The following is a 27841-nucleotide window of genomic DNA, read 5'->3' as shown; positions in this document are numbered from 1 at the left end:
CTACGCGCACGGATTGGAAACTAAATAGCTCAGAACACTTCAAAACACCCAAATTCATTTATTCCTTTTGATTTCATGTTAGGAAGTAGACCTTGGGGTATATATTGCGGTTTGAGAAGATGGAAGCTAAGTGAAGTGGCGGAAAAGACATGATAAATGAAGTAATCAGTATCAGAGCGGACTGTCAGCATAGAGCGCTTTCTTTTCTTCGCTGATTGGTCAAAGCGATTGCCCAGGGAGCGAGCGTAACTCTAGGTAATTAGTCAGATCAAGAACAGACTGAGCAAAAATATAAATCGGTGGATCTTTTTCTTCGATCGCAACACCCTAGTTACGTATAGAAGACAAAAAAGCTAGTTAAAATTTCCATTTTTTAAAAAAGGAAAATTAATTTTACGTAAAGTGCATAATATTTAATGACTCGGTAGCGTTGTTACAAAACAGATTATATTGTTAAGTTATTTTACTCCCGAAATTAATTGTGACGTAAGATGGCTGAACTTGGAGTTAATTTTGACAGTGAATTTTCTTCAAGAAACGTTTGGGTAGGGATTGCTTTGTGACTAGTAAGAACACTTGACGCGAAAATGGGAGATTCTAAAGTTAAAATCTAAATCATTCATCAAAAGGCATTAACTTCCAGAAAAGGCTTAGCCGCCAAAACCTCAAGCTCTTAAATGTTTAGCGACCTTTCATAGACCTTGTGGCAAACCGACATAGTTCTTGGTTGAACTCGCCAAAGTGACTCATCGGCATTGTAGGTTTCGCTATTGATGTTTTTGTTTTTCGCTTTTTTATGTGTTTTGACTTAAAACAGAGCGGCAAGGTGAGAGGTTCCCACACGCGGCTTTCGATGATGTAACAGGCGGCTGTGTCCCGAAGAAAGGCGTAAAGCGAAACCACCCAAACATGAGAGCGTACTCGCACGTTGAATAGACGACGACAAGAGGTCTTGAACGTATCCGTCTGACGGAGCAAGCTGGCAAAGAGTTTGAGGTTTCTTATCAATTTGTGTTTGAATAAAGTCAAGTGTAGGGTGAGACAGCTGAGGTTCTCCCGGCTTTGTGAGCTTTTGCATGTACATCTCTTGCATATTCTACATTTCAGCTCACTTAAAAGTGAACGATCACATAAAAAACACGACAATCTATCGCAACGATGGTTTTTATTCAGAAATTGTGTTATTTGCACACTCCGTATAATTATAAAAAATGCTATCGTTTGAGGTGGGAAGTCGTCCACACCGCTGTAAAAAAATAGTCCGCATATCTTCCATTTTGGCTCGTTCCCAATTTCAATAAATTAAATTTGTTTGCCGCCGATAATTAACTTAATGTCAGCAAAAGAGCGAAAAGTGTTTGTTGAATAATCTGAGAATCTAGTTGGTATTCAAAGTTGAGATTCTATATCTGTTTTTTCGGAATTTTTTTCAATTTTGAGCAAAACATGGCATTTCACATTTCATGGATATGGTACGATTTCAAAAGAACTAAAGAAATTAACCAGCTGGTGATCATAAATCTTAAACACAACGTTTATCAAGCTAGAGTACCATCTCCAATTGTCAAAGAAATAAAGAAATAAACCAGCTGGTGATCATAAATCTTAAACACAACATTTATCAAGCTAGAGTACCATCTCCAATTGTCACCACCGTAGCTCGAGGTGCGCTATTTGGCGCTCTATCCTGCACCATAACCTGAACGCTCCCAGACGGACTATTCCCTCTCAAGGAAGTGGAGCTATGTGCATGTTCTAGAGTTTGATGACTCCTTTGGAGCCGGAAGCGCCGCAGCTCCAGTTGGAAGCGATATTGCCTGTAAGATCGTTGAATTATGGTAGCAGCACGGATTTCCTGAATTCTTTTCAACGTTGTGCTTTCCGTCTGAGTTTTAGCACGCTTTGGAAAAGCGCTCACGAAATGATGTTCCATGCGGGACTTCATTAACGCGAACGCAACCGAGCCTTCTTCTTCAATTTCGCCGATAATTCGTCGCACCAAAGCCTGCATCACATCAAAACAGTGAATTCTGTCCCCTTGTTTGATGGGAATATTTAAGTGAATGCAAGCAAATTTGTTCGGCTGCGGTATTCTCAAGGGCTGTTCGAGACCGTCAACAAAGTCGGACAACTGCGAATAAAGAATGTATTGGGTTGCATTCGGGTCAAACCGCTCCCAGTGAGTATAAAACATTTCTAAATCATCATCCGTGATTCCGACTTCGTCCTGTTGATGAGCTTGGCTTAGATTCTCTAAAATAATGGCTATGTACATGTTGATAATGATTAGAAAAGTCGATAATATAAAGGTGAAGAAATAAAGTATTGCTAGCCATGGTATTCCACAGTTTCCATTTGGTTGCCCTAGATAATTTTCATCGCAGTCTGGAGGTTTTATTAACAGCGGTTCTAATACATCGTTCCAACCAGCAGATGTGGAAAGACGGAACAACAGTAACATACTACTGCCAAAAGTCTCGAAATTCACTAATTCGTCGAGTGCGCCTGTCTTTTTTACATAACCAAACGATGACATTCCGATGATGGCGTAAATAAACATAACAAGGAAGAGGAGGGCTCCGATGTTGAACAGAGCAGGTAGAGAGATCACCAAAGCAAAAAGAAGCCGGCGAATACCACGTGCGCCTTTGTAAAAACGTAGCAGCCGTCCAATTCTGAAGACACGTGCCACGCGGAATAAACTGGGGGTGACTATGAAGCTGTAGTCAAGATATTCCACGATAATGCCTGAAACGAAAAGAATAAGAAAATCAATACCTGTACATGCATATGAACTTACTGAGTGGTTGGGCAAAATAAAGGGGTCTCTGATGCCCGCAACATCAGAGGCAAGAAACCAATCAGATTGTGTAATGCGAAAACTGCTTTCGGCACATGATGTCGCAATATAAAAACCAAGAGATTATAATATATTGCACAAACACAACAGGAGAACATCGTTTGTTTTGCTCGAAGAAATCAGTTCGGTAGTGAAGCGAATCAGTTCTCTTCAGGCAAACTTGATACCCAGTTGCTTACTCAACTTTGACCGAGTTGTTCGTTCCATCAAGCACTCACTTAGCGCTCTCTTCATGTCGTGTCTAGGCTTTCGATTTCCAGGGTAAAGCTTCTTTCAAATCTTAAACAAACTACGCGCACGAAATGCATGATGTTGCCCACTCTTAGGAAAGGTTCACTAAATGAAAAGATCACCACCTCACCGCGTATTGTGTGTGCGGTCTTAGATTTTCAAAGATAACTGTCTCGAAGAATCTAGAAACACGATTTTTTTCCCTTAATTAAATATCAAAAGAACTGAGACTCTGAAAAACACAAAAAGCAACATCATAAAGTAAACCGGCCACACGTTTTAGAGAAAGTTCCTAATCTAACTCTAGAGGTGATTTTTTCAATATTGTTTCACGGAGGGACTCTTTGTCTTTTTTATTTTTGAAGGGTTAGCAGTTTAGGAGCGCACACCTTCTTGTCATGGTTCGGATTCTTTAAAAACGCAGTTTCCTCGGTTTTCGTAAAATTAGCGAAGTACACATCTGCGGCTTTTTAGGGATTTTGCTTTCGTAATGCGACCGAATTTCAGCCAAGAAAAAAACGTTCGTCGCGCGACTAATTATCAGAATATATGTAAAAAAATTAGATAGATTCAATCGTAATTTAGAGTCCTCGACTTGGTTGCTTAGCTTCTGTTTCCACGTGGGATTGGAATTTGAGTGCGGTTTATGTGGTGGAATTAACTCTAATTAAAAATACCGCCCTTAATTTCAGAAAAAGGAGTCTTTAAATTGAGACCTTAAATATACGGGAAAGGCACAACAGTATAAACAGAAAACGAATATTTAGACAACGGAGGGAACAGAACTAAATATTGTTGAAGTACAAAAGTCGTTAAGAAAGATTTTTAAAACTTGCCACATAGCACCACGGTACCAAGTCTAATATCAAATTCGCCTGAAGCGAATTCCACCAACAGAAATAAAAATATATAGACTTCCGTTCGTTTGAAGTGCCGGAAGACAAAACTAAAGGAAAACCAATTTGACGGTGTACAAATATCGTGCATAAAGGCGAAAGTAAAGAGCTGTATAATGCTTCCCGCAATGACAATATCTCAGCTCACACATAATAACAACACGAATATGTAAAACCCAGTAAATATTTTCACGCCCATTGAAATATATTCCAAAAAAAAAAAATAAGAGCCATAACATTTTATTTTCCAGTTACAACATGCAAGTGAAAGTAATACCATGAGAGCTATAAAAGGGTAGTTAAGTTTCTCAAAGATTTTTTTCCTTCCGAACTACTCGGAAAATACTTATGGAGTACCTACCCCACAGGTTTGATATATATAAAGTCGTATCAGTGAATACAAGATCATTGATTCACAAAAGAAAAATGACAATAAAAAGGCGTTTCATCGAACGATTACAAAAGCGTTTCAGCTAATTCTTGCAAATGTTCACATTAAAAAATTGCCCCCTAGGAACTTTTGGCATTCTATATTGCTTGACTAAAACGTTTCGATAGACAAACGGATATACATGCTGGAAGATTCTCTTACGTAAGCTTACTGCAATCCCGCTGAAATTTATCCTTTTAAGCTTGCCGCCATCAATTACAATTAATTATTATGAACCACCAGCCAGATCTTATGTATGGGTCAAAAAGAAATCAATGGTCAACCACAAAACTTGCTTATCCTTCACTGGTGTCATAAAAAACTAAGAATTGACAGCGTAAGCTTATTATGAGATGTTGAGATGATTGTCTTCGCCAAAGAAACATTTTTAGACAGGACTTAAATGACCGGCAAACGCCTTCACACTCTCTTTCACTCTTTTTTTTCTTTGGCGAATACAATCATCTCCCCCCAATTTAATGTTTCATGGTGTTTGTAACTTGAAATGTTCACTAACTTCAGGCAACTTTGTTTGGGGAAATGGAGGAACTTTCAAGCAATTTATCAGAGATAAAGAACAAGATTTCAGTTTGTTATGTCCACTTTAAAAATAACAATAACTTAGTTTGTTTCTGGCAAACCAGAGGAGTTAAACGAAGTCTATAAAAACTCGAGTGCAACTTTTCTCACCAGTTTCGCCTCTATGCGAAAGAAGATAAGTCAAGCCAAGATTTAAACGTGTGTTATTATAACTCTGGCAGGCTCCTTACCTATAATAGACAGTATCACAATGGTGAAATCGAAGATGTTCCATGGCTGTGTAAAGTAATGAAGACGAAGAGCAACGATCCTGATCACAGCTTCCAGAAGAAATATGGCGGTAAAGACGAGATTTATAACATGTGAGGACCCGAGAAAAATCAGGATCACAGTTAAGGAAAATATAAAAACCTTCTAAACAATGATGTACTCTTAACTTTTCTGATTCCATGACGCAACTTTTAAAAATAGTTATATTTAGGATTTCATTGTGATCATTAAGATCTAAAAAAGATCAACACCGTGTCTGTTATCAGTTCATGTTGAGCTAAAAAAAATGATCATTCTCCGAGGCAAGTTCGTTGTGTTTTCATTCATTTGTTTCAAGTAATTTCTAATTAATTGTCTAGTCTTACAGTGCGCTCCTTGGAGTATACCCTTCCTATTTCACTGTAGCATGCTCCCGTGTCAGTCAAACCGCCAACCTTACGTAGCACACCGTTTTCTTGCAAAAATTGTCTTTAATGACGATTTATCAACTTGACTGTTCAACATCTTTTTCAGAGCTCATAACTGTAAAAAGGATATTCAGTGTGAATTGGACTTCTTCACTCTGACCATAATGTTGAATCATCATAACCAGCATGTTGAGACAGATCATCGCCATTATCGCGGTTTCAAACCTTGAGCTGTGAATCATATCGAACACTTTGGCCTGCCATCTCACCTGCAATAACAAGACAATTCACTAACCCTCACTCTTGCGTCTGTATGCGTCAATAGGTATATTTTGTGGAGTCTTCTGTTGAACGACTCGCATCAAAACAGAACATTTGTTATAGGTCCAAGCTCTAAATTGTGCTGCCGTTAAATAACAAGGTTTTTGTGGTGAAGCTTGAGAAGCTACAAATTTTCGGCGAAGGCTTTACAATCGTGAACGAGTAAATACCTCTAGTAGGTGAAGCGTTAACCTGCCCGTTTACTTCTCGATTCTGATTTTCAATTTTGATAAAAGATCGGTTTTTCTAGAAAATCACGTGTGCAAAGCGATACGAGGCTTATCCGACGATTCCTAACTAGAGTACGCAATCATAAAACACAGATTTCTTATTCTACTTTTGGCCAGACCTATGCCACGACCTCAAACAAGTTTACATGAAGTACTGACCCCGGGTCTACTGATCATTTTCTTCGGTTTCTTGTTCGCAGCTTTCTTCAGAGTGTTGAACCACGCCTTCTGGGACGGCGTCAGAAAGATGTCAAGCGCTCCGCTGTCTTCATACTTTAGAAGAAACAAATTCATGGAATTATTAAAAAAAAAGTTTCTAGAATAAATCCGTGACTTTTCTCTTCATCGTCACTAGAGCTGAATCGATGAATAGAACAGAGCTAGAATTTGGAGTAAGTAAACAAAACTGATGCGTTTTTTAAATTCGCCACACGAGATTCCCTGTTCCAGCATAAGTGACTATGGAATAGTATTTATGTCAAAGCTAACCATTGACCAAACAATGCCATAAAAAGTTGCAAGAAGTCGCTTTGCTTCCTTAATTTTCACACTGTTGAGCGTTTGTTAAGCATAGTTTCTACACTTCACAAATACAGCAAAATAGAACAGGAGCACCATCATACATAGAATCAGGAATCAGAAGAGCGATGGTAAAGCTTTAATTTTTACCTGTTTTTTCAGTCGATTGAAGTTGTCGATTATAACTCCGATGAAAAGATTCAAGGTAAAGAAAGAACCGACGATTATAAACACAACGAAGTATAAATAAGGAATGAAACGGTGCTGGCTTTCCGGCTGCTGTCCAACCTAAAAAGGAAGGAGAAGAAAACTTTTCTTTAACTTTAATTTGTAGAAATATCATAAAACAAAACGGTTGACGGAGATTTTTTGAGATCTAAATCATACCATCGTGTTGCAATACAGCCAATTAAAAAAAAACTTAAAAATCACATCGACTTCTTAAAAACTGGAAGGCAGGTGACGCAATGTTTTTCCCCCGGATAGAACGCTTGCATGACAAGATCAAACAACGTTTGCGACGGAAGTCTGAGCCAGCTCACGAACCGAAGGGAAACGCTTGAAGCCAAGGAGCGTAGAAAACATTCCTACCTCTCTAGCGTCTACTGCGTCTCTCATGATCTCCATCCAACCTTCAAATGTCGCCTGTACAAACACAATGACTTAGTGTCAAGTCTTGGTTAAATATTTGATGGGAAGGAACGGGAGGGTGGAGGCGAACCTCATGATAATTTTCCCAGAGAAACTTACTGTCTTTGTTATTATAAATCGACACAACGGACAGTGACTTCCTGCGGAGCGTCAGATCTTGATTCGAAATTTAGATTAAACACATTATGGAGTAGCAAATGGTTTCATGTGAGTTTGTTATTCCGTTCGGAAAGCTTTGAGCACCTCTAAAATACCAAATTGAAGGGACAGTGATGTTTTTAATTTTTTTCATGCGCACAAGAGAAAGAGAAGCAGAGGTTGTAACAGAACAATATGTTGAATGTTTGGGGTGTTTTGAAGTGTTTAAATGTATTCGAACTAACTATACGAACTCACCACTTGAAAAAGAGCTATGAAGCCATTCGCAGCGTTGTCAAAATTGATATTCGAATTTACCCAACGAAGTTTAAGCCTATCACAATCCGTTTTATTCTGCACAATGCTGATAGGTAGCCTTTCCCCGTTGCTGTCGATGCATTTGTAAAAACGCCCTCCGAAAAACTGTACACCAACAATGCTGAAGATCAGCCAGAACACCATGCACACCAGTAGAACATTGCCAATTCCAGGGATTGCAAACAGCAGAGAATTCACCACAACCTTTGTAAAAAATAGTCAAATGGATTTCAATCAAAACAGGATCAATTTACAATTAATTTTCATGGATTTGATTATCATCAATGGCTGAAGCCCATTACCTTCATACCCTCCCAGCGGGAAATGGCTCTCAAAGGTCTGAGGGCCCGCAATGTACGCAGGGAACGAAATGCCGCCAGGCTACTGTCACCATCTGTAGTTTGATTCGCTACAACGGTGAGTGACATCTGTGAACAAATGATTGACATGTATGTTGTTATTATTAGGTTATTATTCTCACTATATAGGTAAGGCAGTTTTAATTTCTGACAAGATGACTGACAGATCAACTGAATGAATGATTGACTCCCTGACCAACAAACGGACTGATTGACAGATTGACTGGGCGCTAAATAACAGACCGACTCTCTCACTTACTAACTCGTTAATGAAATGAATGAATAAGTGACTGAGTGATAAGCTGTTTGAATGACAAACTGACTAGCTAAAGAATTGACTGACTGATTGACTGATTTAATAATTGAATGAAAGCCATTGGCTCATCATTATCATGAGTAATCAAATGCCAAGAAACTACAGTTTTGTTTAGTCCAACTTTTTGTTATTATATAACATTAGATCAAGTTTTATCCATTGAGACCAGAAAGTGAGAAGAAAGATATATCTATTCATACATCTAAGGGATTTTCTTTGACACAAAGCCGTTTTTAAACTATTTCTTACGTTTTTTAAACTTTAGTTTCTCAAGTTAGTAGCCATAGCTAGGAAATTACCAACTCTCTTTCAATTCAACATTTATCCAATAGTTTACACATTTTATTTTTTTTTAAAAAAAGTTTAAAACGTTTTCGAACTTCAAGTTTCGGACATATGAGATAAGCTACGTTAGAAGAAAAAGTTATTATTAAGAAACATTAATTGATGATTATCGATTTTATATTCTTACAGAGTTTAGTTCTTCAATAGATTCAACAGCCGTGAGAATGGATATCTGAAAAAAATCAATATAATTGAAGTAAAGCTGTCAATTAGGGAGAATGATAAATAAGAAAAAAAAAAGAACTAAAGATCTATCCCGTAAATATATATTTTCTCTGCAAAGTTAATCTTCAACTCATGCATTCCACGATAAAAGTGTTTGCAGATTTGAAGAAAAAAATTAATAATATGAATCTCAAAGAAGTCTCTTTTATAATATTTACTCTTTGAATATCCATAAATGAAATGTTCATTTTACAATTAAGTTGATCAAACGTATAGAATTTTAACTTACAGCGACAATGACCACATCTAAACAATTCCAGGCATTCTTGAAGTAAGTCACTAAGCCTAAGCCGATTGTCTTCATGATAAATTCCAAAGTGAAAACCACTGCAAAAACGATGTTTAAATAATCCAAAACTTTTTTCAGTGTTGGTTTCTTGTCCAAGTGAATGTCCTCAAAAATCTGAAAAGAAAATTTTTGACTGAGGAAGGCAATCTTTAAACATGGCTAAGAAATATGAAGTAAGTAGGTTTCGCAAAACAGCAACTACAACTTCTGGATATTGAGATTATTTTAAACTAGTTAAAGTATTTCATCCTTCGACTGCAGAGTTTTGAACACTCAGTAATGTTTCTTTATCAAAGATGTGGCTTGGAACAAATGATGGAAAGTACATAGGCTATGCAGTTAATTGAACAAATTAACGACAACAAGAACATAATTCTCCCGATTGGTTCAAACCAAATGACACGAATTTCCTTTGCTTTGTCTGTATTAAACGGCTAAAGACTGTTTGCAAATCAAAAATGTTTCAATGCATGAGTAAAATTGAGGAGCGTATGAGAGGGCAAAGTGTAGCAACCTCTTTCTTTCTTTAGAATATCAGCGCCATATCACTGAACTTCCGAAAAATGCCCCTAAGAAGTCTCCAATTCGAAAAATCCTTCTCTAAGACCTTTTTATATTCCCCATAAGATCTCAAGCCTCTTCTCTCAGCACCTTACCAGTGTTACGCTACTAGCCACGATGATCACGAGAATGGCCCATTCGAAGTACCGATGTTCGACAAATTTTTTGATCCTATGACGCACGTTTCTCCACAAACGATAACCGCTGGATCGTTTCCACATGGCGATGCAGTTGCAAGTGCAGCGTTTCGTGCAACATGGACAGCATTCTTGCACCTCCGTCATGGCGGGATCAGCTGGCTGGTCAATCTGGGTACTTTCTCGCGGGCTGGATATGGCTGCTGACGAACGAGCTAAGCTTAGTACTGTGCTCGAAGTTATGGAGTCCTTGTTTGCTGCTTCGATTGCAATGGAAAGCTGCAGACGAAAAGATAACAAAGATTGGTTGGATTCGAGAAGGTCTCTGCGTTTTATGGTATATACTCGCCTCCCAGCACCTGATGATCACGCAGATTTGTTTGTCTAATCGCGGGTTAACCACCGCTATTGTTTTAACACTATACGAATCAAATCAAGGAGCGAGTTGCGTCAAATCTAAATGAGACAAACCATCGACGAACGGAGAGAGTATATCGTGAATCTTGTAAAGTTCAAGGGGAACTAGCATAATCGAAAAAGAAATAGAAATTTACTGTAACAGAGTCAAAGTAAACAGAGTTCCAAGTTGTCTTTCAGTAGCATGTTGGTAGATTAAATAGAAGATTCGGGTTAGGCTCTGAGCTTCTGCATTTATTTTTTATTCCAAGCTTTCGCCGATCCACGGCATAGTCAGGGTCGATTTAAGTAAGTAACAGTGAGTAACACAACCATATTTCTAAATGGTAACTTCATACTATGCCTGTGGCACTAACTGCTAAAAAGTATAGAATCCAGTGGCACTATGAACACGACTTTCCAATTGATACTTTTCGATCATGAACTTGAGGTGTGCTACCGCTGAGCCACAGGATCCTCGGAATAATTTGACCATCTAATTCAACTCATTTAACCTAACAACTCATAATTAAAAGCCTGGTTATTCATGCAGTGCGTAACACAACCATACTTCGGAAAGATATTTTCATAGTATGCCTGCGACACTCACTGCTAGAAAAAAGAACCATGACCCAGCTGAATCATGAAAAAAGTGTAATAGCCACACCAGACTATTTCATAAATATCCTTTTAAACTCTTACTGGTTTTGACGGATTTTCCGTTTCATTTTTCTTTGTTTAGCCTGTTTGTTTTTAATAATCATCGTTGTTACTATTGTTTCTTCAGTAAGTAACACAACCATACTTCTAAAAGGAAATTTTCATGGTATGCCTGTGACACTTACTGAATGAAACATCAAGTCCAATGTTTTAGGAACTGAGCGCTGCGTTTATAAGACATCACACTGAGCTATCTCGCTGATATGATGGGTCTTTTCAAACACTTACCCGTTTGACAGTGTCTCTGTTGAGTTTTCCTTTCTTCTGAAAAGCTGTTACTGCATTCATCAGCGCAGGAGTACCATTAAGAACGTCTGTGACAAGGTAAAGGTGAAAGAAATCACTTGCTAACCCTGTCACAAAATGATGTTTCAGCAGGTGAACATATTTCTTAAAGATGATTTACCTCCGCTCTCCGAGTTTCCCTCTGGTTTTGGTCCATCCTCGCTAAGGGCCTGGGAACCAAGTGAAGGTTTGACCTGCGCTTTCCGCTGGATCACACTATTTAGGCGCAGAACTCTGCTGAGTCGCTGGACCCCTTGAAAAAACCTGCTCGGTTTAGACTCCCCCTTTTTATTTGCGTCATCTTTGAGGGACTCGCGAGCAAAGGCATTAAGCAGCAGTGCAAGAAATAAGTTTAAAACCTGCAAAGCGAATTTCAAAATTAGAAAACGTTGTTTCTTTGAACATAACCATATACATGCTTACTCAAAATAAGCAAGTAGTGAATCTCTCGTACGACTCACCAAAAAATTTCCGATGACTAAAGCTGTCAGAAAGAACAGGAAGGACACGGGGCTCGTCGCCCGCATACTATCATACAGCGGTTCTATCCATTCTCCACAAAGTACTCTGAATATCATCATGCAAGCGTGACCAAAATCGTTGAAATTCCAGCGCGGAATATCGCCGCCGAATTTCTCTTCTGTGTAGACGCTGCATAAGAGAAAAACACTCACATTATGTCCAGTTCATTTCATGTCAAAAAGTCCATTCAGGAAAATTTCTTTTCCACATTACCTTCCAAATAGCTGCATTCCGACAACTGCTAACATGTACACAATGATCCCCAACACCAAGGTGAGGTTACCAAGCTGACCAATGCTACTGGCGATTGTTCTTAGTAACATGTTCATTGTCTCCCAGGACTGAGCAAGTTTAAAAACACGCAGCTAAAAAAGACAGAAATGTTTAGGTCAAAGGAAGAAAACTTTTACTGGCAGATTTTGATTCCTCCACAAGTATTCTTATATGTTTCAATACGACAAACTAGATGTCCAAGCTTGAAATCTAAACAAACCTTGCTAGTTTTTGATGAGAATCATTAGCAAATAGTTCGTTCTTAAATAAATTTCAGACTCGAGATAAACATAACTCGTTTTTTTAAATGAATGACCATTCTTTATTTGAGGTCCATAATTTAACTGAAAATATTGATCTCGCCTCCACGACGTCCATCAGTCATATTGGATGTTACATCGAGAAAGCACCGTATAATAAATTAAAACTCACAGTTTACAAATGTTTGAGTATTCGCTGAAAAGCAAGGATGAGCTTGAGAAGCTAAAAAAGGCTAAAAAGGCTTCTAAGAATTACTTACAAGTCTGAAAGTCCTAAGAACACTTAGTCCTGCTCCTTTGCCGTCAACAGCGAGCTCTAGAATAAGGTCCACAACGCTTATTACCACAATGAAACCGTCAAATATATTCCAACGACTTTTCACGTAACCTCGTGGACCTAAAGAAATCAGCTTCAAGACCATCTCCAAGACGAATACAAACGTGAAAACCTAAGGTTAAAAAGATTCATACCTTTAGAAAACTGCAGTACGATTCTCGCCGTGAACAACTGAACTTTTTGCTATAACTTTGGCTGCTTTCCCAGCGTTTTTGTAAAAATGAATTAAACAGGAGCTCTACTGACAGAATTCAATTTTTCAAGCTCATTCCTAGAAATTAACAGGGGTAGTGGATCGTAAGGAGAGGGGTAGGGTAGGGGATTCATCGCACACCAAGCCAAACGTACCTTCTGACTCAATTTCCAAAAATGATCTTGACTTTGTCCGATACGTTCTTGATCGAATTAAAAATGAACTTGTTCCAAAAAAAAAGTCCCACATCATTGTTTTTGACCACTCATACTCCTGATTAAACGATTTGTGAGAAGATAAAGGCATTGGATATTTTGGAAAACCAATTTAATGCTACACTAGTGACACTTCCCGCATCGAGACAAGCTACAGTCCCTTTGCCTTCCTCCTTTTCTCCTGAAAAAGTTGTTTCGTAAAAAAATAACTGGACAAGTTCAACTATACCTACCATATTCCCAACAGCCAGAGCTACTCTAAAGTTCTCGTTCATTCCATGATATTCCAAAGATAAAAACAAAGTATTTACAAGTATACAAAATGTAATGAACATATCAAACAAGGGATCCATCGTCAGCTTAGAAATATGTCTTTGAATCTTTTTCCGTCTTGACAACTCTTCTTTCCTGTGTTTAGTGTCCTTTTTCTGGGGTTCCAAACTCGTTGAAGACCGGGGACTCACTGTGGGTGATGACGCCGTGGATATTCCGGGTAATTTAACTTTTTTCATTCCGTTACAATCATCTCCATTCGCGGAATGATTGTCATTGTCTAATGTTTCATTTTCGCTAATGCTACTCAAAGTTGTCGTCCATGATGGCTTTACTTCTAAAAATCTACTGTTTGAAATTTCACTAGCTTCTGAATTTGAATTGTTTGGTGAAGACGAAAGTTGTTTGGATCGAGTAGCAATTGAGTTAGCAGGTGGTAATCGTATCTGTGTGTCTTCCTTGTTCGACGTTTTCACAACGGGAAAATTTTCATTTTTATCCGTGACAGATGTATGTTCTGGCGTTACACTCTTCATTTCCGTCGCACGTGACCCACATGGTGAGTAACGCAAACTTGTGTGACTTCCATCAAGTTCACTAGCGTTATTGACTACCCTAGTCTCGTGCGATTTTGATCCAGTGCAACTCTTAAAACAAGGAGCACAAAGAGAGAGCTTGCATTTTGTTACCAGGGTTTCTGGTTTTGACTTTCCGCTCTCGGTCAGGAGTTTTGGCACAGCTCGCCCGTGAAACGAATAAGAGGAGACAACGGCTTTAAGCTCTTCGTAGTTTTTGTCCTGCAGCAAAAGATTAATAATGGTTATCAATGGTAAAACGCTAGGAACTGGAATCTGATTCTGAGAATAATAGAAAACCCACTTGGCCTGATGAATGCGTAAAAGAAAACTGGTTACACTCTCAAAACGGTATATCATAATTTTTTGTAGCAGCATTCAAAACACTGGACAACGTAGGGCCACCGGAACATATCATGACTGCACGTCATCCAGTTCTAATCCCTTGACGGCCCGTTCCGCTGGGCAAGGGTAATGGAGGCGATGGAGGCGCTGTGACTGATACTGCACAGAGTTTGTTTGATGTACAGTGGGGGTAAGGGTGCGTAGTGAGTTGATCATTACATAACATCTTACCCTTTCTTGCATAGATACAACTTCTTGTTGATATGAGACGGCCACCACGGCAAGGACCAGATTGATGAGATAAAACGAACCAAAGAAAACCACGAACATGAAATAAAAGACATACCATGAACCCATGGAGGCGAGGACCTGTCATTGGAACAAATGAAAAATTAACAATAAAATAATCGAATGGAAAATTTAAAAAAGAGCGCTTCTGAATTACATGGTTGTTTTAAATCTAGAAAGTTAAGTAATCAAACTGTCCAATCAAACTGCCAATCTATATAAAGTTTAAGGCAATAGGAACAAGTAAAACCCATTTGAAATACATACAACGTTAAGTTGCGTAAATATGCGAGATACAAGTCGCAAATGGTTTTTAGCTTTGCACCTGATTGGTCAAGAAGGGAACAATTTTTCTTGACCAATCGCCAAGTAATGTGAGGTAGGTGATACCCCCTAAATACTTTTTAGTCTTGAAAGGAGGCACATCTAAAAAAACAAGTTTCTTGACTTGTAACAAGATCATGCAGCCTCTAACATTCTTTAATCACTCAGTAGCTTTAGGGTATCGTTTCTTCTCCTAGCTGAAAGCTTAATCTTTCGCAAATAGACCCCAATACTGTTATCAAGTTTTCCATGAAAATTTACAATTACCCATCCACTCTTTTGGGTATTCAGGTAAAGTACCTTTCCTGCCAGCAAAAATATTGATAAGATATCGTGACTACCTAGAAGATGTTATAAAATCAAACCAGTTGATATTCTCTTGTATCACACTGTGTACTCACATAATTGAAGACATTTTCCCAAAAGTCCATGGTAATAAGTTGAAAAGCAGTTACCAAAGACCAGGCAAAGTTATCAAAGTTAGTGTAACCATAGTTAGGATTGTCACCAACAGACAAGCATGTATAGTTAGCCGGACAGTGACTGAAATGATACCAAAACAAAACAGTACAGAATTAAAAAATTGTATCGTCAAGTTGCTTTAACGTCAAAATGTAGCTCTAAGATTAAGTCGTGATGCACTAACCGTGAGCCTAAGCCAACCATGATTACAACACGATTGAATTTAAACTTGTATTGCTGAGGAACAAACTAGCGAAGTTAACGTTGCTGGCAAATCTGTGCTATTTGAATTTTTTTAAAATTAATTCGAGTCGAGCTGACATAAAGTCACAAGCGCCCAAGCCACCATTGGGTGTTACTAGGATGAACAAAACGAGTTCTTCATTTTACCCAGCAGTTGATGCATTTCCACAAACCATCGGCCCATCGATGCTACTTTTGAACCAAACACCTGTGGAAATAAATTTGAGGTTTTCTTAGCATGTAATCTATCGATTCACAAGTATTGGACGACGTAGGGCCGGGTCAATGGGTAGCAGTGTGCGGCCTTCATCAGACTTCAGCCACCGTCAAAAATTACTCAAATAAAGTTGACCCCTTTTCTGTGCCTACATGCGCCTACTATCTGCAAAATACTTTAAAATGGCTTTTTTGTTTGGTGAAATGGAAACTCAGGCTAAAGAGCAAGCTCATTTGCTGAAGAAAATTGTCAATTCTTCCAAGAAAAGGAATCTCCTATTTGAAATGAACAGCTCATATTTGATCATTGCGTTATAGTAAATGCGGTCTCCAAGTTTATCAATAAAGGTCACCTGGTCTCATGACCTTTCTTCACCTAAAAACAAAACTAAATCAAAGAATTGTCATGATTGGAAAGTGTCACTTACTTTCATTGGCTATGTACCTATTGTAACCAACAGAACCTAATGACGGGGGGTCGTTCACACACTTGTTTCTCAGCTGACCAACAAAAAGTTGCATCCCAACCAAGGCAAATATGCACAGGAAAAACAAGGTTAGAATTAACACGTCAGATAACATGGTCATCGACTTGAGAAGAGCGTTCACCATTGTCTTTAATCCTGTCAAAGAAAAACAATTCGTTCAAGATTAATCCAAAACAGCTTTGATTTTCTTTAAAGGGAGAACCTTTCAACTTCCTTCAGCAAGACATTAGATGCTTGGAGCCCACGCTGTCTTGAAGTTGAAACTTAGGATCCATTTAACATTAATAAAGAAAACTCGCATAAAGTATATCGTCTGCCTCACCTTCTACCGTCGAAATGGTTCTAAGAGCTCGAAGAACTCGAAATGTTCTAATGCCGGACAAATTGTAGACATTTGGTAAAAGGGTGATGTAACTGATAAGGAGAAAAGAAAAGAAAAGAATAAACTTGTAAACCATTGGCTCTCCAAGAAACGACTTCATCTTTATAAGTGAGCAGCATTTGACCCTCTGACCTCTACGAGTGACCAACATCTAATTTCTCCTTACAATATCATCAAGTAAACGAGAAGAAAGGAAATGATCACCAACTGGAGCAGCTCTTAATTTTGATACCAATTCTCTTTGTCAGGACCTTAAAAAATTTATAAAGAACGGCAAGAAGAATATGCTTATTGATGTTAGGGTGACGAGGGTAAAGAAATTACACGAAAAGCCTCTTCATTAGATAGGAGGGAGGTGCAAACGGTGTCACAAGACTTTAGGTCATAAATGTATTTAATTAATAAACCTATGTTGTTAAAAACTACATAATGTGGTACTTACCCCAAAATAACAACAACGAAATCTAACCAGTTCCATGGGTCTCTAAGATAGGCAAATTTGTGCATGCAAAATCCTTTAGCGATGATTTTAAGAATCATTTCAACGGTGTATATGGCAGCAAATACATACCTAGAAAAGAGAAAACATAGATTGATATAGATGAAAATGATACTAAGGGACAGTTCACTAAAAGCAGATCTAAAGGGTAATATTTAAGTTAGTTATTTCCAAATGACATTTATACTAATGGATGTTTCGAGCGAAAGGCTCTGAGCAGGGCTAATCTAGGGTCGATTAAAAAAAAATCAGTATCCGATTACACATTCAGTTTTTCGCGTGACACCATGTGATACTTAGACAAAAACGTTTGTTGAACACTTACTCTGGTTCCTCTGGAGCATTCTTTATGGCGAGAAAAATACAATTTATTATTATGGTTAGAAGTATAAACAATTCAAAAAATCTATAGTAATGTTAAGGAGATTAAATGTGTTTAACCCATTGTCGAAACCTAAAGGATTGCGCCATACCCCAAAATTCTATACTGAATTATATCAATTATGCATTACTACTGAGGTTTCATGCACGATAAAATAGTTTAACGCAGGTGGAAATAACATTTTACGAGTTTATTTACATTGTAAAGAATCCAATCGTGCTGCTTAATATCAATATACAACAACACGTTTAATGCAATTAAAAAAATTTCACCCAAAAAGCAACATTGATATGCCATAGTCTTCACCCCAGCCATTACAGAGTATGCACAAAAGTTTTATATTTATCGTGTCCAGAGATTCCTAAGGGAAAGGATAGTTGTCTTCATGAGATTTTACAATGAACCCCGCCATTTGAGATTAACTCGGTAAATTAATGAAGTCTTAGAATTGGTTCACCGCAGACGGCTGTTGGTGTGATCTTCGCAAAAATCATTATAGGTGTCAAAATTTCTTTTTAATTGCTCCGAATTGCTCATTGAGAAAGTAAGAGATGGAAAAAGGGGGCGAAAACCTTATGAAGTCACATATAAGTGGCCAGGCTGCTACGCAAGATTCAAAATGGCGGCGTCCGCAAGGAGAGTCTTAACCTCATTTGCAGATGATTTTCGGAGGGTTAGGAACTTTTATGAATCTCAAAAAGCAGCCAGTGGCACAGTCCAACACTGTGGACTTCTAAATAGTGGAGATAGAAGTCATGGTTTCGAGAATATGTTCCATTTAAAAAGGATACTGATTCGTAACGAGAATAATTATCGCTTTCCTCACTGCATTCAACGGTCCAAATAGATAAAGTGATTTCTCTTTGCTAAACCTAAACACGTATTGTCTTCCTAGTCGGGTAGCAATTATCACAAACGTCTGAAAAAGAAAAAATTAAAATGAGTTCAAACATGTTTATAGCAATAACAACGGCAAAAATGAGCCCTTACATTATTGCTATTTGCTATTAACCTAAAATGAACTGCAAAGCTAAATAGCAAAGCATATCTTGATCTAGTCTTTAAGTGAACGACAAGATATTAATTTTTTTCGTTTGCAGAAAACATTACTCTACTGTCGTTGCTTTTCACAAATTACTTGATTGGTATCGGAAGTAGAGATTCCTTCGGGTTTCATGAAAAGGTCGTTTAAGAAGAAATCCTGTGTGATATAAGTAAAGGTGATCTAAGTGAATCATCCGTAATGTCTGTCACAATTTAGATTCTTCTTGCAAAGGTTTAAAACAACTAAGCAGACAAATTTTTAATGCGACGAATGAAATTTACGTCGACGCTTTAACTAACTTTGGCGTCTTTGGCGCATGCTGTGACGTACATGAGTCAAACTTAGTCATCCGTCTTTTAACTAGGTTTGACTGTTACACTCTAAAAGCCTACGTTCATCGAATGCTCACCAAAAGGAAAATTTAACAGTGTTGTTTAGCTCTGACGTATTTTTGAGAGGCAGTCGTTCATTAGCCACACTCACCATATTCTTATTAATAAACCCTGCGCTGGTTTCCCATGCCATCGTTGTGCATTGTTGTATCGTGTGCATTGTTCATGTTTGTGTCAAATGATAATCACTGCCAAGCATATAGAAGCTTAAAAGCCTGCTTCAAAACCGAATGAAAGACCACTTTACATCGGATGCTATTGAAATCTAAAAGAAGTTACACCGGGTGGTTTGGGGTCCTTTCAAAGTTGGAAAACCAGATTCAATTTACAGGGAACAACAGAATATTTGTTCGTAAAGTTATTCCAAAAGAGGCAATGATAAACCAAAAAAACCCAAGGATGGCTGAGGATGGAGAAGAAAAAAACTGATTGCAAATGGCTATGTAGAAAAAATTGAGGCAAGTTTTTCAAGTTACGCCAACCGCGATCACGACGAAGTCCACAGAGGCAGAGAACAGCCGTAACCAAGCGCTGGAAAATTATCCGACCCTGTGTCGATTGCGGGAAAAGGCGCGAAATTTGTGGGACGAACCTATCTTTAAAATTAATTAATTTTATACCACATTTTAAGCTTTAGTAAATGTAAACCTTGTAAATACAATTAGACAGAGCCCTTCAACAAATGCCGACAACATTCAGCTTTTTATTTCAGTATCCGAGAGGAAGCTATAGCAATAACAATTTGCAAAATATAGGAATAAATATTGGATTAAAATCTTTAGTACGATAGCTTCATAGTGAAATCATACATTTTCATGGTTTTATCGCATCGATAATAGTGCTTACGACATAAAGCTATAAGAAGTCATAACCATTTGAATTATTTTCTCAAGCTTTAGGAAATGGGTCAAAAGTCGGATTCAATTGATCTTCCTAAAAAAGCAGAACAAGATACTCGACCACGCAAGACGAGCTGCGACGAACGCACGGCGAGATGCATACCGTGTACCCTTGGATTAGAATGATTTTCTTTTTTAACAATATCGAAAACGTTGAAATGTTCTATCATAGCCATAGAAAACAGTACAGTCAGTTATGTTTATAAAGTGCTCGGTTTCCGCTCATATCATCTTAATATAGTATATTTTTATCGTGCTGGCTTTCTTCGATTCTTCGCCATGGGAGCTGGCTAGTTTATCGTTATTTATCATTTTGACTTAGGTTCTCGGAAAGTAAATATCAAAACATTAACCAAGGAGTTGAACCCGTGAGTTTTTTTTTTTTTGTTTTTTTTTTTTCATTATTCCTCTCGATATTAAAAGTTACCAGTTTGCATGTGAATTACTCACGGAAACCACGGGGTCATCTTTTTTTAGAGGAAATGCTTATGAATATTTCACAATTTACGGACGTATTTCATTTGCATGTGAATTCTGAGTCTAAATTATCAATTTCTTTAATTGTTTTATCTGAAAGGCCTGTCGGAGGCAAACCTAACTCGTTGTGTAACCATTGTCGTCCTGAAGATTTTCTTGACACATGAACAAAATAAAAGCTGAATTTCATTTGAATTACCAATATTTTTTGTAAGGATTTGTAGGGATTAAGTACCCAGCGTAGGTTCCTTGTCAAAATGATTTAGGATCAAGCAAAATGCTTAAATATTAAAATCATGGAAGACGTTTAATATTCCCTTAACAACATTTAACAGTTATTTCTGCGCCAAGGCCTATAACACTAACTTAATGTCGTTAGCCAGTAGCACATTAAAAGTCGGCTACACCGGAAAGGTTTAACTTGAAAAGCAAGATTGTTTTCGCTCAATTAACAAAAATATTGATGATTTTATTCCAAGAGGATTCTCTCTCGGAAGTCTTTTGACACCGAAATTACTCTCACGCGCTCGTCAAAGATTTGTTACCTGCGATATGTGTTGTGCTTTGGTCCGAAACGAATCATTTAATTTAATGGCATTGCTGGGTTTAATGAACAGGATTTTAGTTATTCCTACCAATCGCAAAAACGAAATATTTCATTTCCTTGGCTTTCACGAAAAATTTTGTAAATGACATATGTTGTATTCGAGTACGATCGCAGGTGTCTGCACCGTGTTTAAATCAATTTCTTAAGAAAACATTGTTTATTTTCAGTAATAAAAATACAACGACAAAGATTACTGAAATGCCTGCAATTTATACAGTTTTAATTCTAACCAGAATTTCTCAAGCAAAGGCCACGCAATGTTCACTAAAGTTATTTGTACTATCGGCAGTTAAAAAAATTAAATCTGACAGATATGATTCCGCCTTCCTAGATAGCTCTTTATAATTTCAAACTTGAATTGTCAGGGACTGGAATTCTACGGCATCGAATGGCCCAAGATTATCGCGACATAGGGAATTAATTTTCGGGGAATCTTAGCCATTAAGAATTAGTTTCGGTGTCATGTAGTTTACCGAGCAGAATTAACGATGATAAATATAAAAATTTGTAGTTCTCAACGATCTCTTCAACCATCCTTTGATTTGACTTACTATGAAAGGATGTTCTGGGCTTATATAACATGAGGTGAAAAGCGACTGATTCTCCGTAAACAAGCAAAGAGGAAGTATTTATGTTAAACTTTCTTTATACCAATATTTAACGAATTTGTTTGACTTACATTTGTTTGAGGGGAATCGAAGTCCTCCAGGGGTTGTTGAATATATTCGGGTGATACTGGTACAAAGTTGTGGCATGTTTGTGATTCACTTGGGCTTGAATTCGGAGAAATTCCGTTAATAGGTATCCCAGATGAGCTCCGAGTGTTAACCTCGCCGCTGATTTTGGCAGAAAGAGTTGAAGACTTTGGTGATATTCTAAAACTGGCGCTTGATTTCATTGTGGTGAAGACGCTGAATTAGCATTTTTAAAATGCTTCACGCAGAGGAGACTTTTTCGAGCTTATGTTCTCAGTATCTTATATTGCCGAAGGACACTGCATTTATAAAATCAACAACGTTTCCCCCTTCCACTGCATCTCAACAAACAAATTAAAAGCATGCTTCACGTTGAGACGGCGGTCGTACAGAGCTATTATAAATACATCGTCGCTAGATCATCAACACAGATTTTACCGTTTCGAGCTGCAAGCACGACATACAACAGACCACTCCAAGACTCGCAAATACCTTCCTTTCGCCTTTGCTATTTTAACTGTCAGGTTTTAGAAGCTGTTGGACTTCTGTGCAACTTTGTGGTTTATTCACAGAGATTGTTTGGTGTCAAGTGAATATGACGTATCTGGTTCTAATCACCAAGGATACTTTTGTATACGTCGCACCTGCCTCCGTCGGAGCAAACTCGAGCTCGAATTTCTCGCCAATCAAGAAATTTAAACGAATAGATTGGACCGGAAGAAAGAATATTGAATACTTTGGACTCCATTGGGATAGCAAAAAAAATTCTCCGAGTTCTCTACACTTCCTCTTCAACAAAAGAGCTGGAGAGGATGAACTCTACTCGAATTGAGCACGCGCTCGTTAGTAATAGAATTCGAAAAACAATTGCATAAAAAAAGGATAGTGAAGTAAAGGATCGATGAGCCTGACTTCGACAATTAATAATCAAGAAAAAAAAAAAGAGGAAAGGAAATGGTGAATTTGTATGACGATGTGAAACCCTTCTGCAATAAATGGATTCCTCATTTCTAGAGTGACATAAGTTGGTAGATATAATTATTTCAATATGGTAAAATTACTAATTTGGCATTCTTCCATAGCGGATTGTGTTTCCTCGGTGAGTTGAAGGCATTGACAAACTGAATCATCATCGGATCACAACAGGATGAAGAAAGTAATTTTTACTTTCAAGCAAAGTCTGATTCTGCGAAGTGATCGATGACCAGCTTTGCGTAGAGTTCTATTACGTTTCCAAAAAGGATAAATGGATCAAAACAGATTAAAGACAAAGTGAAGCCAAAAAATCCTACATATTTATCCACTTGCGACTGACAAATAATTACAGGCATACTACTGTTCCACAGGCTCTCTAGAAAACTTGTGAAATGGTTATATTCTTAAAATGCATAAAATAACATTGAAGACAAGCTATAGTTAGACTTCACCTGTTTATCTTTGTGCAATATTTAAATTTTAACAACCTTTATGACAGCCGTATTTTAACTTGATGGAGCTGTTGATAAATTAACGAGAATCTTTTATGCTGCTCTGGTCGGAGGTGTCAGTGTGTAGGGTAAGTTTCGCCGCTGAAAACTAACTAATTACGCATCTTCTCTGACATTCGTCGCTTAAAATTTTTCAGGTTAAAATTGTGTTGAAGTGACGTTAAATTCTCATACTTTTGCAAGGAAAATTTGTTATAGTGGTAAAGAGAATTCGACAGTTACATTTTAAAAGAACAAAGAGCATCAAAGATATTTTATACGACATATTAGCATCAGCCTACCACCAAATCAAATTCTGAGATCTGGCAGAATTTTGTAACTGAATAGCTCCGTAATTTTGTACTCAAAGGGCTGTTGATAGATATAAACAGATGTCTTACGTACTTTGCGGCTTCCAGAAAAGCAAACAGTATCGAGTAACATTCTTAGAGGAATATTTCCCATCGGGCACTTCTCCATTAATGAGCATGCATTTTATCTAGACAGCGGCTGCTCAAACACTGCTTTCTGGATTCAGATAGAACTCAAAAGTCAATCTCGGAACGGATAATTTGAAAAAATATATGATTATGATGATAACAGAAAAAAAATTCTAAACTGTGTTAATGGTCATTTCTTTCTAAACAACTGATATACTCGTTTCATTTACTTGAGTGAAAAAGCCGAAAAGAGTTATGATACTCATTTATTCTGAACTGGTCTAAATTTCTTTTAACGGTAGTCAGTTGTCACCTTCTCGTTCAGAGTTTGAAGGCAGAAATCTCTTTGAAACCCGATTACACCTTACCCTGAGCCGCAACTTTAATCACAAATTGCTAAGTGTCTTTTTGTAGAATTTCGTTTGATCACAGTGGTTTTGTTACGGTCGCCCTTTCTCCGAGGCGTGGGGGGGGGGGGGGGGGAAGGGGGGGGTGGGGGGGATGGGTGGAGAGTATTTGAAAACCTCTCTAGCTACTTAACCAAGAGTTTCCCGGGTTGATAGCTTTTTTCATTAAGAACATTTTCCACAACAGTCATTCAGCCCACAACCCAACCCAAGGTCGAAATCCTGAAATCCTTGCATTATATTATATGACTTTTAAACCTTGCCAAACGAAATAAATTCCTCATTGGAACTTATTCGAGTCTAATGTTGTCTCTAAGTAGCTCTCCTGGGGTATACTGGGGTATAGAGATACCCCTGAGATACTCCGGGAATATCCCCATAAAGGTTGAATCTTTTAAATGGAGCAAGTTTTGAATTTAATTCCTCTAACAGTCTGATAAGTTGAGGAAGTCCAAAGAAACCACCCGTGAACAAGACATGCCACCTTTTCATGTTGTTTACATTACACCAGCCTTACTTTATCAGTTTCCTCTCTTAAAGTGATGATCGCTTGATTCCTGTCAACTTCAAGGCATAACTCACTAACGTCATACATTTCGTGAAAATATCTTAAACCTCACGCGGTTTACCCTCAAGGCGATAGCAACCACACTCTAGAAGTCGTTATCAAAGCCAGGCCCGGATTTTGATCATCGATAACCCAGATGAAAACCCAAGTGTAAATATATTTCAGAAATTAACTTTTTGAGGTCTTTGTCGAAAGAACTGTCACCTAACGACAGACGTCAGCCATATCAGTAATATTGTACTCAACGTGCGAACGAATAAAAAAAATTCACGTACACCTTTGTTTAAGATCGGATAAAAAGACTTGTTACCTTCACCAGCATATATCTCCTTATAATCACTCATAAACGCGCATTGACAAATTTTTATCTTTCAATTCATTTAGCAAGTATGCAATTTCACTGAGCCAGTACTTTTGGCTTTCTGTTCAAGCTGCACAAAAATTATTCGTCAAACCAATAGGAAACAATAATTTGTTAATGTGATGATAGCACAATGAAGAAAGAGCATTGTAATTCAAGGAAACACGAGAATTCATACGAGAAGCCGGATATTTCTACACAACTTACTATATATTAGATAACACACAACCCTTATCAAGCACACAAGAAAGATGTGAAATTAATTAAATATCAGAAACAACGAAATATACCAGCTTTGTTTTTCAAATTTGGGCGTTCTCTATGTGGCGCAAGAAAACGTTTTTGTTAAATGAGACAAAAGCCACCTTTGACATAACGTTTTTCCAGAAAGATCGGGAAATAAATGATGTCTCGTTTAAAATATAACCTGATGGACGACATTCCAGTCGAAGCTAATTTAATTTGAACACTGTGTACTTAAATTATTTACTTCATCCAATAAATATGATCCGCTTTCGAAACCAACAGTTATTTCGCATGACATCACAATTTCTACTTCAAAAAACTCCCCATAAAATATGTTTTCTTATCAAGAGAAAATATTGGGTAACTGCTCTCTCGTTTCTTATGTAATACTTGTCATGACTTAAAAATCAGCTTTTTTTTTTTCTTATCGCTGACACTGAATACGTATTTGAGTGGAGTTGACCGAATTTATGTCGGAGTACACGCAGAAATATCGTGTTTTGTGTAGAACCACAGTGAAATATTAGAAGTTACATCTTTCCTCACGTTGAAAACACAGGGCAACGCTAAAAAGACAAAGGCTTATGATGATGATAAAACCATAAACACAGGGTCTCCATGGTAACTAAACCTACGAAATCAATTTACAAGCGGAATTTTAATAACACAAATTTCACTCAAACACGAAACACGGACATCATACTTTGAACGGCAACAAAGAATTTATATGAAACATAAAGGAACGAATTTTCAATCATTTTATACATAGATTCGCCCAAGACAAAATATAAAATTTGAATAATTCGACCCCCCCTACAAATCCGACTCGATATCAGAGGATGAACGGCGAAAAAAAGTCGAATAAGATTGTAAATTCAATTCAAATATTTCGCCGATGAGTTTCACCCGAAACTGGAACACCGGCGTCACATTATGAGGAACACTTAGGCAACTCAAATCTCTCTGATATAGTTAAAATATATACTACTGTGAACTACGTCAAATCGCCTAAAATTCTAAAAACTAGTAATCTTGCTTAAAGCCGACTGCTAAGCCGCGGATTCGCTCAAGAGTCTTGTTCAAACGCAAACTTTTGTTTTGTAAGCCATCTTCAACACAACAAGCATGCAACAATAAACTTGACCGAAAATCGCCATAGACGAAAGTGACGACATGAAGATAGATATTTGCGCCTTGATTAGCCACGAGCGGGTAACGCTGAATAAAACAGGGAAATAATTACTGTTGTCAGTATTGTTACAAGGAAAGCCCAAACAAATAGCGCAGTGTGATCTATATGAAAATAGGCCCGCAGCTACAAAGCGTTGACGAAAACCATTCCCTGTACCGGATGTACGAATAAAGAAAAGAGAAACAAACTTTAGAAAATGGGACAGAAATTCGTAGAAATGTAAAAAAGCCCTGCACTCATCAAGGCACCTAAATTTCAACAGCTGCCAGAACAAATGTCGATATTTGTGGGTCCACTTATTGTCACCTTACTTAGCGACCGAAACTTTCAATACTAAATCTACCGCTCTCATTCACATCAAGTTATTCTCTGGGAACTATAAACTAAAGCCCTCAGCAAACCCGTAGACATTACAGAAACCAAAAATTTAGAAACGGAAGTTACTTACCTCGCATTCTGGCTCCTCTATTTGATGTTCTGCTTGATGTACTGTCGTTTCTGCTGTCGTGTTATCTACCGCGATAGCCGTTGCTGCCCGCAAAATGCCGGCAGCCCCGACCACTATCGAAGAACCTTTAACTTTTGACGGGACGGCTCCGTTTTCATCACCGTGCAGTTCTCTTGAAAGACTTGTCCCATCTTTGTCATATCCTTGTTCTGTGACATCAATGGATGGCTGTCCAAAAAGACGACTCGCTGGTGCCTGTTCGAAACCTGTGTTTGACTCGCTGCCGTCTGATCGTCCATGTAAAGATTTTAGTGATATTGCAGGGTATAGAGAAGGCAGTCTTACTCGTCCATTAGGCACATTTGATGCTCTTGTCCGCGAAGTGTTCCCCTGAGCTCTCGCAACGGCTGCGCTAGATATTACAGGCGCGAACTTGACCATCCTACCAGTCAGTCAGTGTTTCATTACTTCAAGTTCATAAATGAGAATTTTCACTCAAGTAAGAGTAGGTCTCCCACACAAGTTGACAAACGGAAAAAACATAAGTCATGAAGCAGCCTCGAAAACTCTTTAAAGTTGTTACTCCAATTGATTCCTTCATAAACATCACGACCCGCGCGCCATGCATACAGTGCTAAACAATCATTTGCTGCGTAAAATTCACAGTAACCCAACTAATTCATGTTCAATTATTAAAGCCTTAAGTTCAGCAGGCAAAGCTTGAGAGGAACTGATGGACGTGGAGCGCTGTACGGAAGTCCTCGTTGAAAGATTCCGTTTCATGCAGTTATCACAAGGTCGATGTTGTGATGTAAAATCGTTAGCGGAATTTCAGCAAGTTGCTCTCGTGTTTAATGTCTTCGTAGCCGCTCTGACA

General features: G+C 38.0%; 1 protein-coding gene and 1 long non-coding RNA gene across 4 annotated transcripts; one reads left to right on the top strand and one right to left on the bottom strand.

The window, feature by feature from the left end:
- The first annotated feature begins 92 nt into the window (after window positions 1-92).
- LOC136280194 (uncharacterized) lies at window positions 93-1434 on the top strand. Its single transcript, XR_010717169.1, has 2 exons — window positions 93-255; window positions 818-1434. It is a non-coding gene; the product is annotated as an uncharacterized lncRNA (long non-coding RNA).
- On the bottom strand, window positions 1147-27841 carry LOC131784090 (sodium channel protein 1 brain). 3 transcript variants are annotated; one of them, XM_059100875.2, is made up of 26 exons: window positions 26965-27841; window positions 18513-18640; window positions 17665-17745; window positions 17283-17411; window positions 16781-16872; window positions 16399-16593; window positions 15902-15962; window positions 15451-15592; window positions 14669-14806; window positions 13478-14314; window positions 12760-12948; window positions 12180-12331; window positions 11906-12095; window positions 11566-11803; window positions 11388-11473; window positions 10002-10322; window positions 9286-9459; window positions 8959-9003; window positions 8114-8239; window positions 7752-8015; window positions 7296-7349; window positions 6855-6992; window positions 6345-6458; window positions 5765-5903; window positions 5188-5319; window positions 1147-2748 (listed from the first exon to the last, which is right to left on the bottom strand). In XM_059100875.2, the coding sequence occupies exons 1-26, from the start codon at window positions 27403-27405 to the stop codon at window positions 1622-1624; spliced, it is 5733 nt and encodes a 1910-aa protein (XP_058956858.2). In that variant the 5' UTR covers window positions 27406-27841; the 3' UTR covers window positions 1147-1621. The 3 variants fall into 3 exon arrangements, with proteins under 3 accessions (XP_058956858.2, XP_058956865.2, XP_058956873.2); XM_059100882.2 differs by lacking the exon at window positions 26965-27841 and adding an exon at window positions 21821-22429; XM_059100890.2 differs by lacking the exon at window positions 26965-27841 and adding an exon at window positions 19250-19376.

Source organism: Pocillopora verrucosa, chromosome 4 (genome assembly GCF_036669915.1).
Source record: "Pocillopora verrucosa isolate sample1 chromosome 4, ASM3666991v2, whole genome shotgun sequence".
NCBI classification, from domain to species: domain Eukaryota; kingdom Metazoa; phylum Cnidaria; class Anthozoa; order Scleractinia; family Pocilloporidae; genus Pocillopora; species Pocillopora verrucosa.
The sequence above is the reverse complement of the archived record's forward strand: the minus strand, read 5'-3'. Positions and strand labels throughout refer to the sequence as shown.

Excerpts from the sequence above, each read along its gene's own strand:
- LOC131784090 (XM_059100875.2), bottom strand. The coding sequence starts at position 27,405 with ATGGTCAAGTTCGCGCCTGTAATATCTAGCGCAGCCGTTGCGAGAGCT. Across the intron at positions 14,315-14,668 it reads TTGTATCTATGCAAGAAAGG|GACAAAAACTACGAAGAGCT; the intron begins GTAAGATGTTAT and ends CTTTTGCTGCAG. Across the intron at positions 5,320-5,764 it reads AGAAGTCCAATTCACACTGA|ATGTTATAAATCTCGTCTTT; the intron begins ATATCCTTTTTA and ends TCGGGTCCTCAC.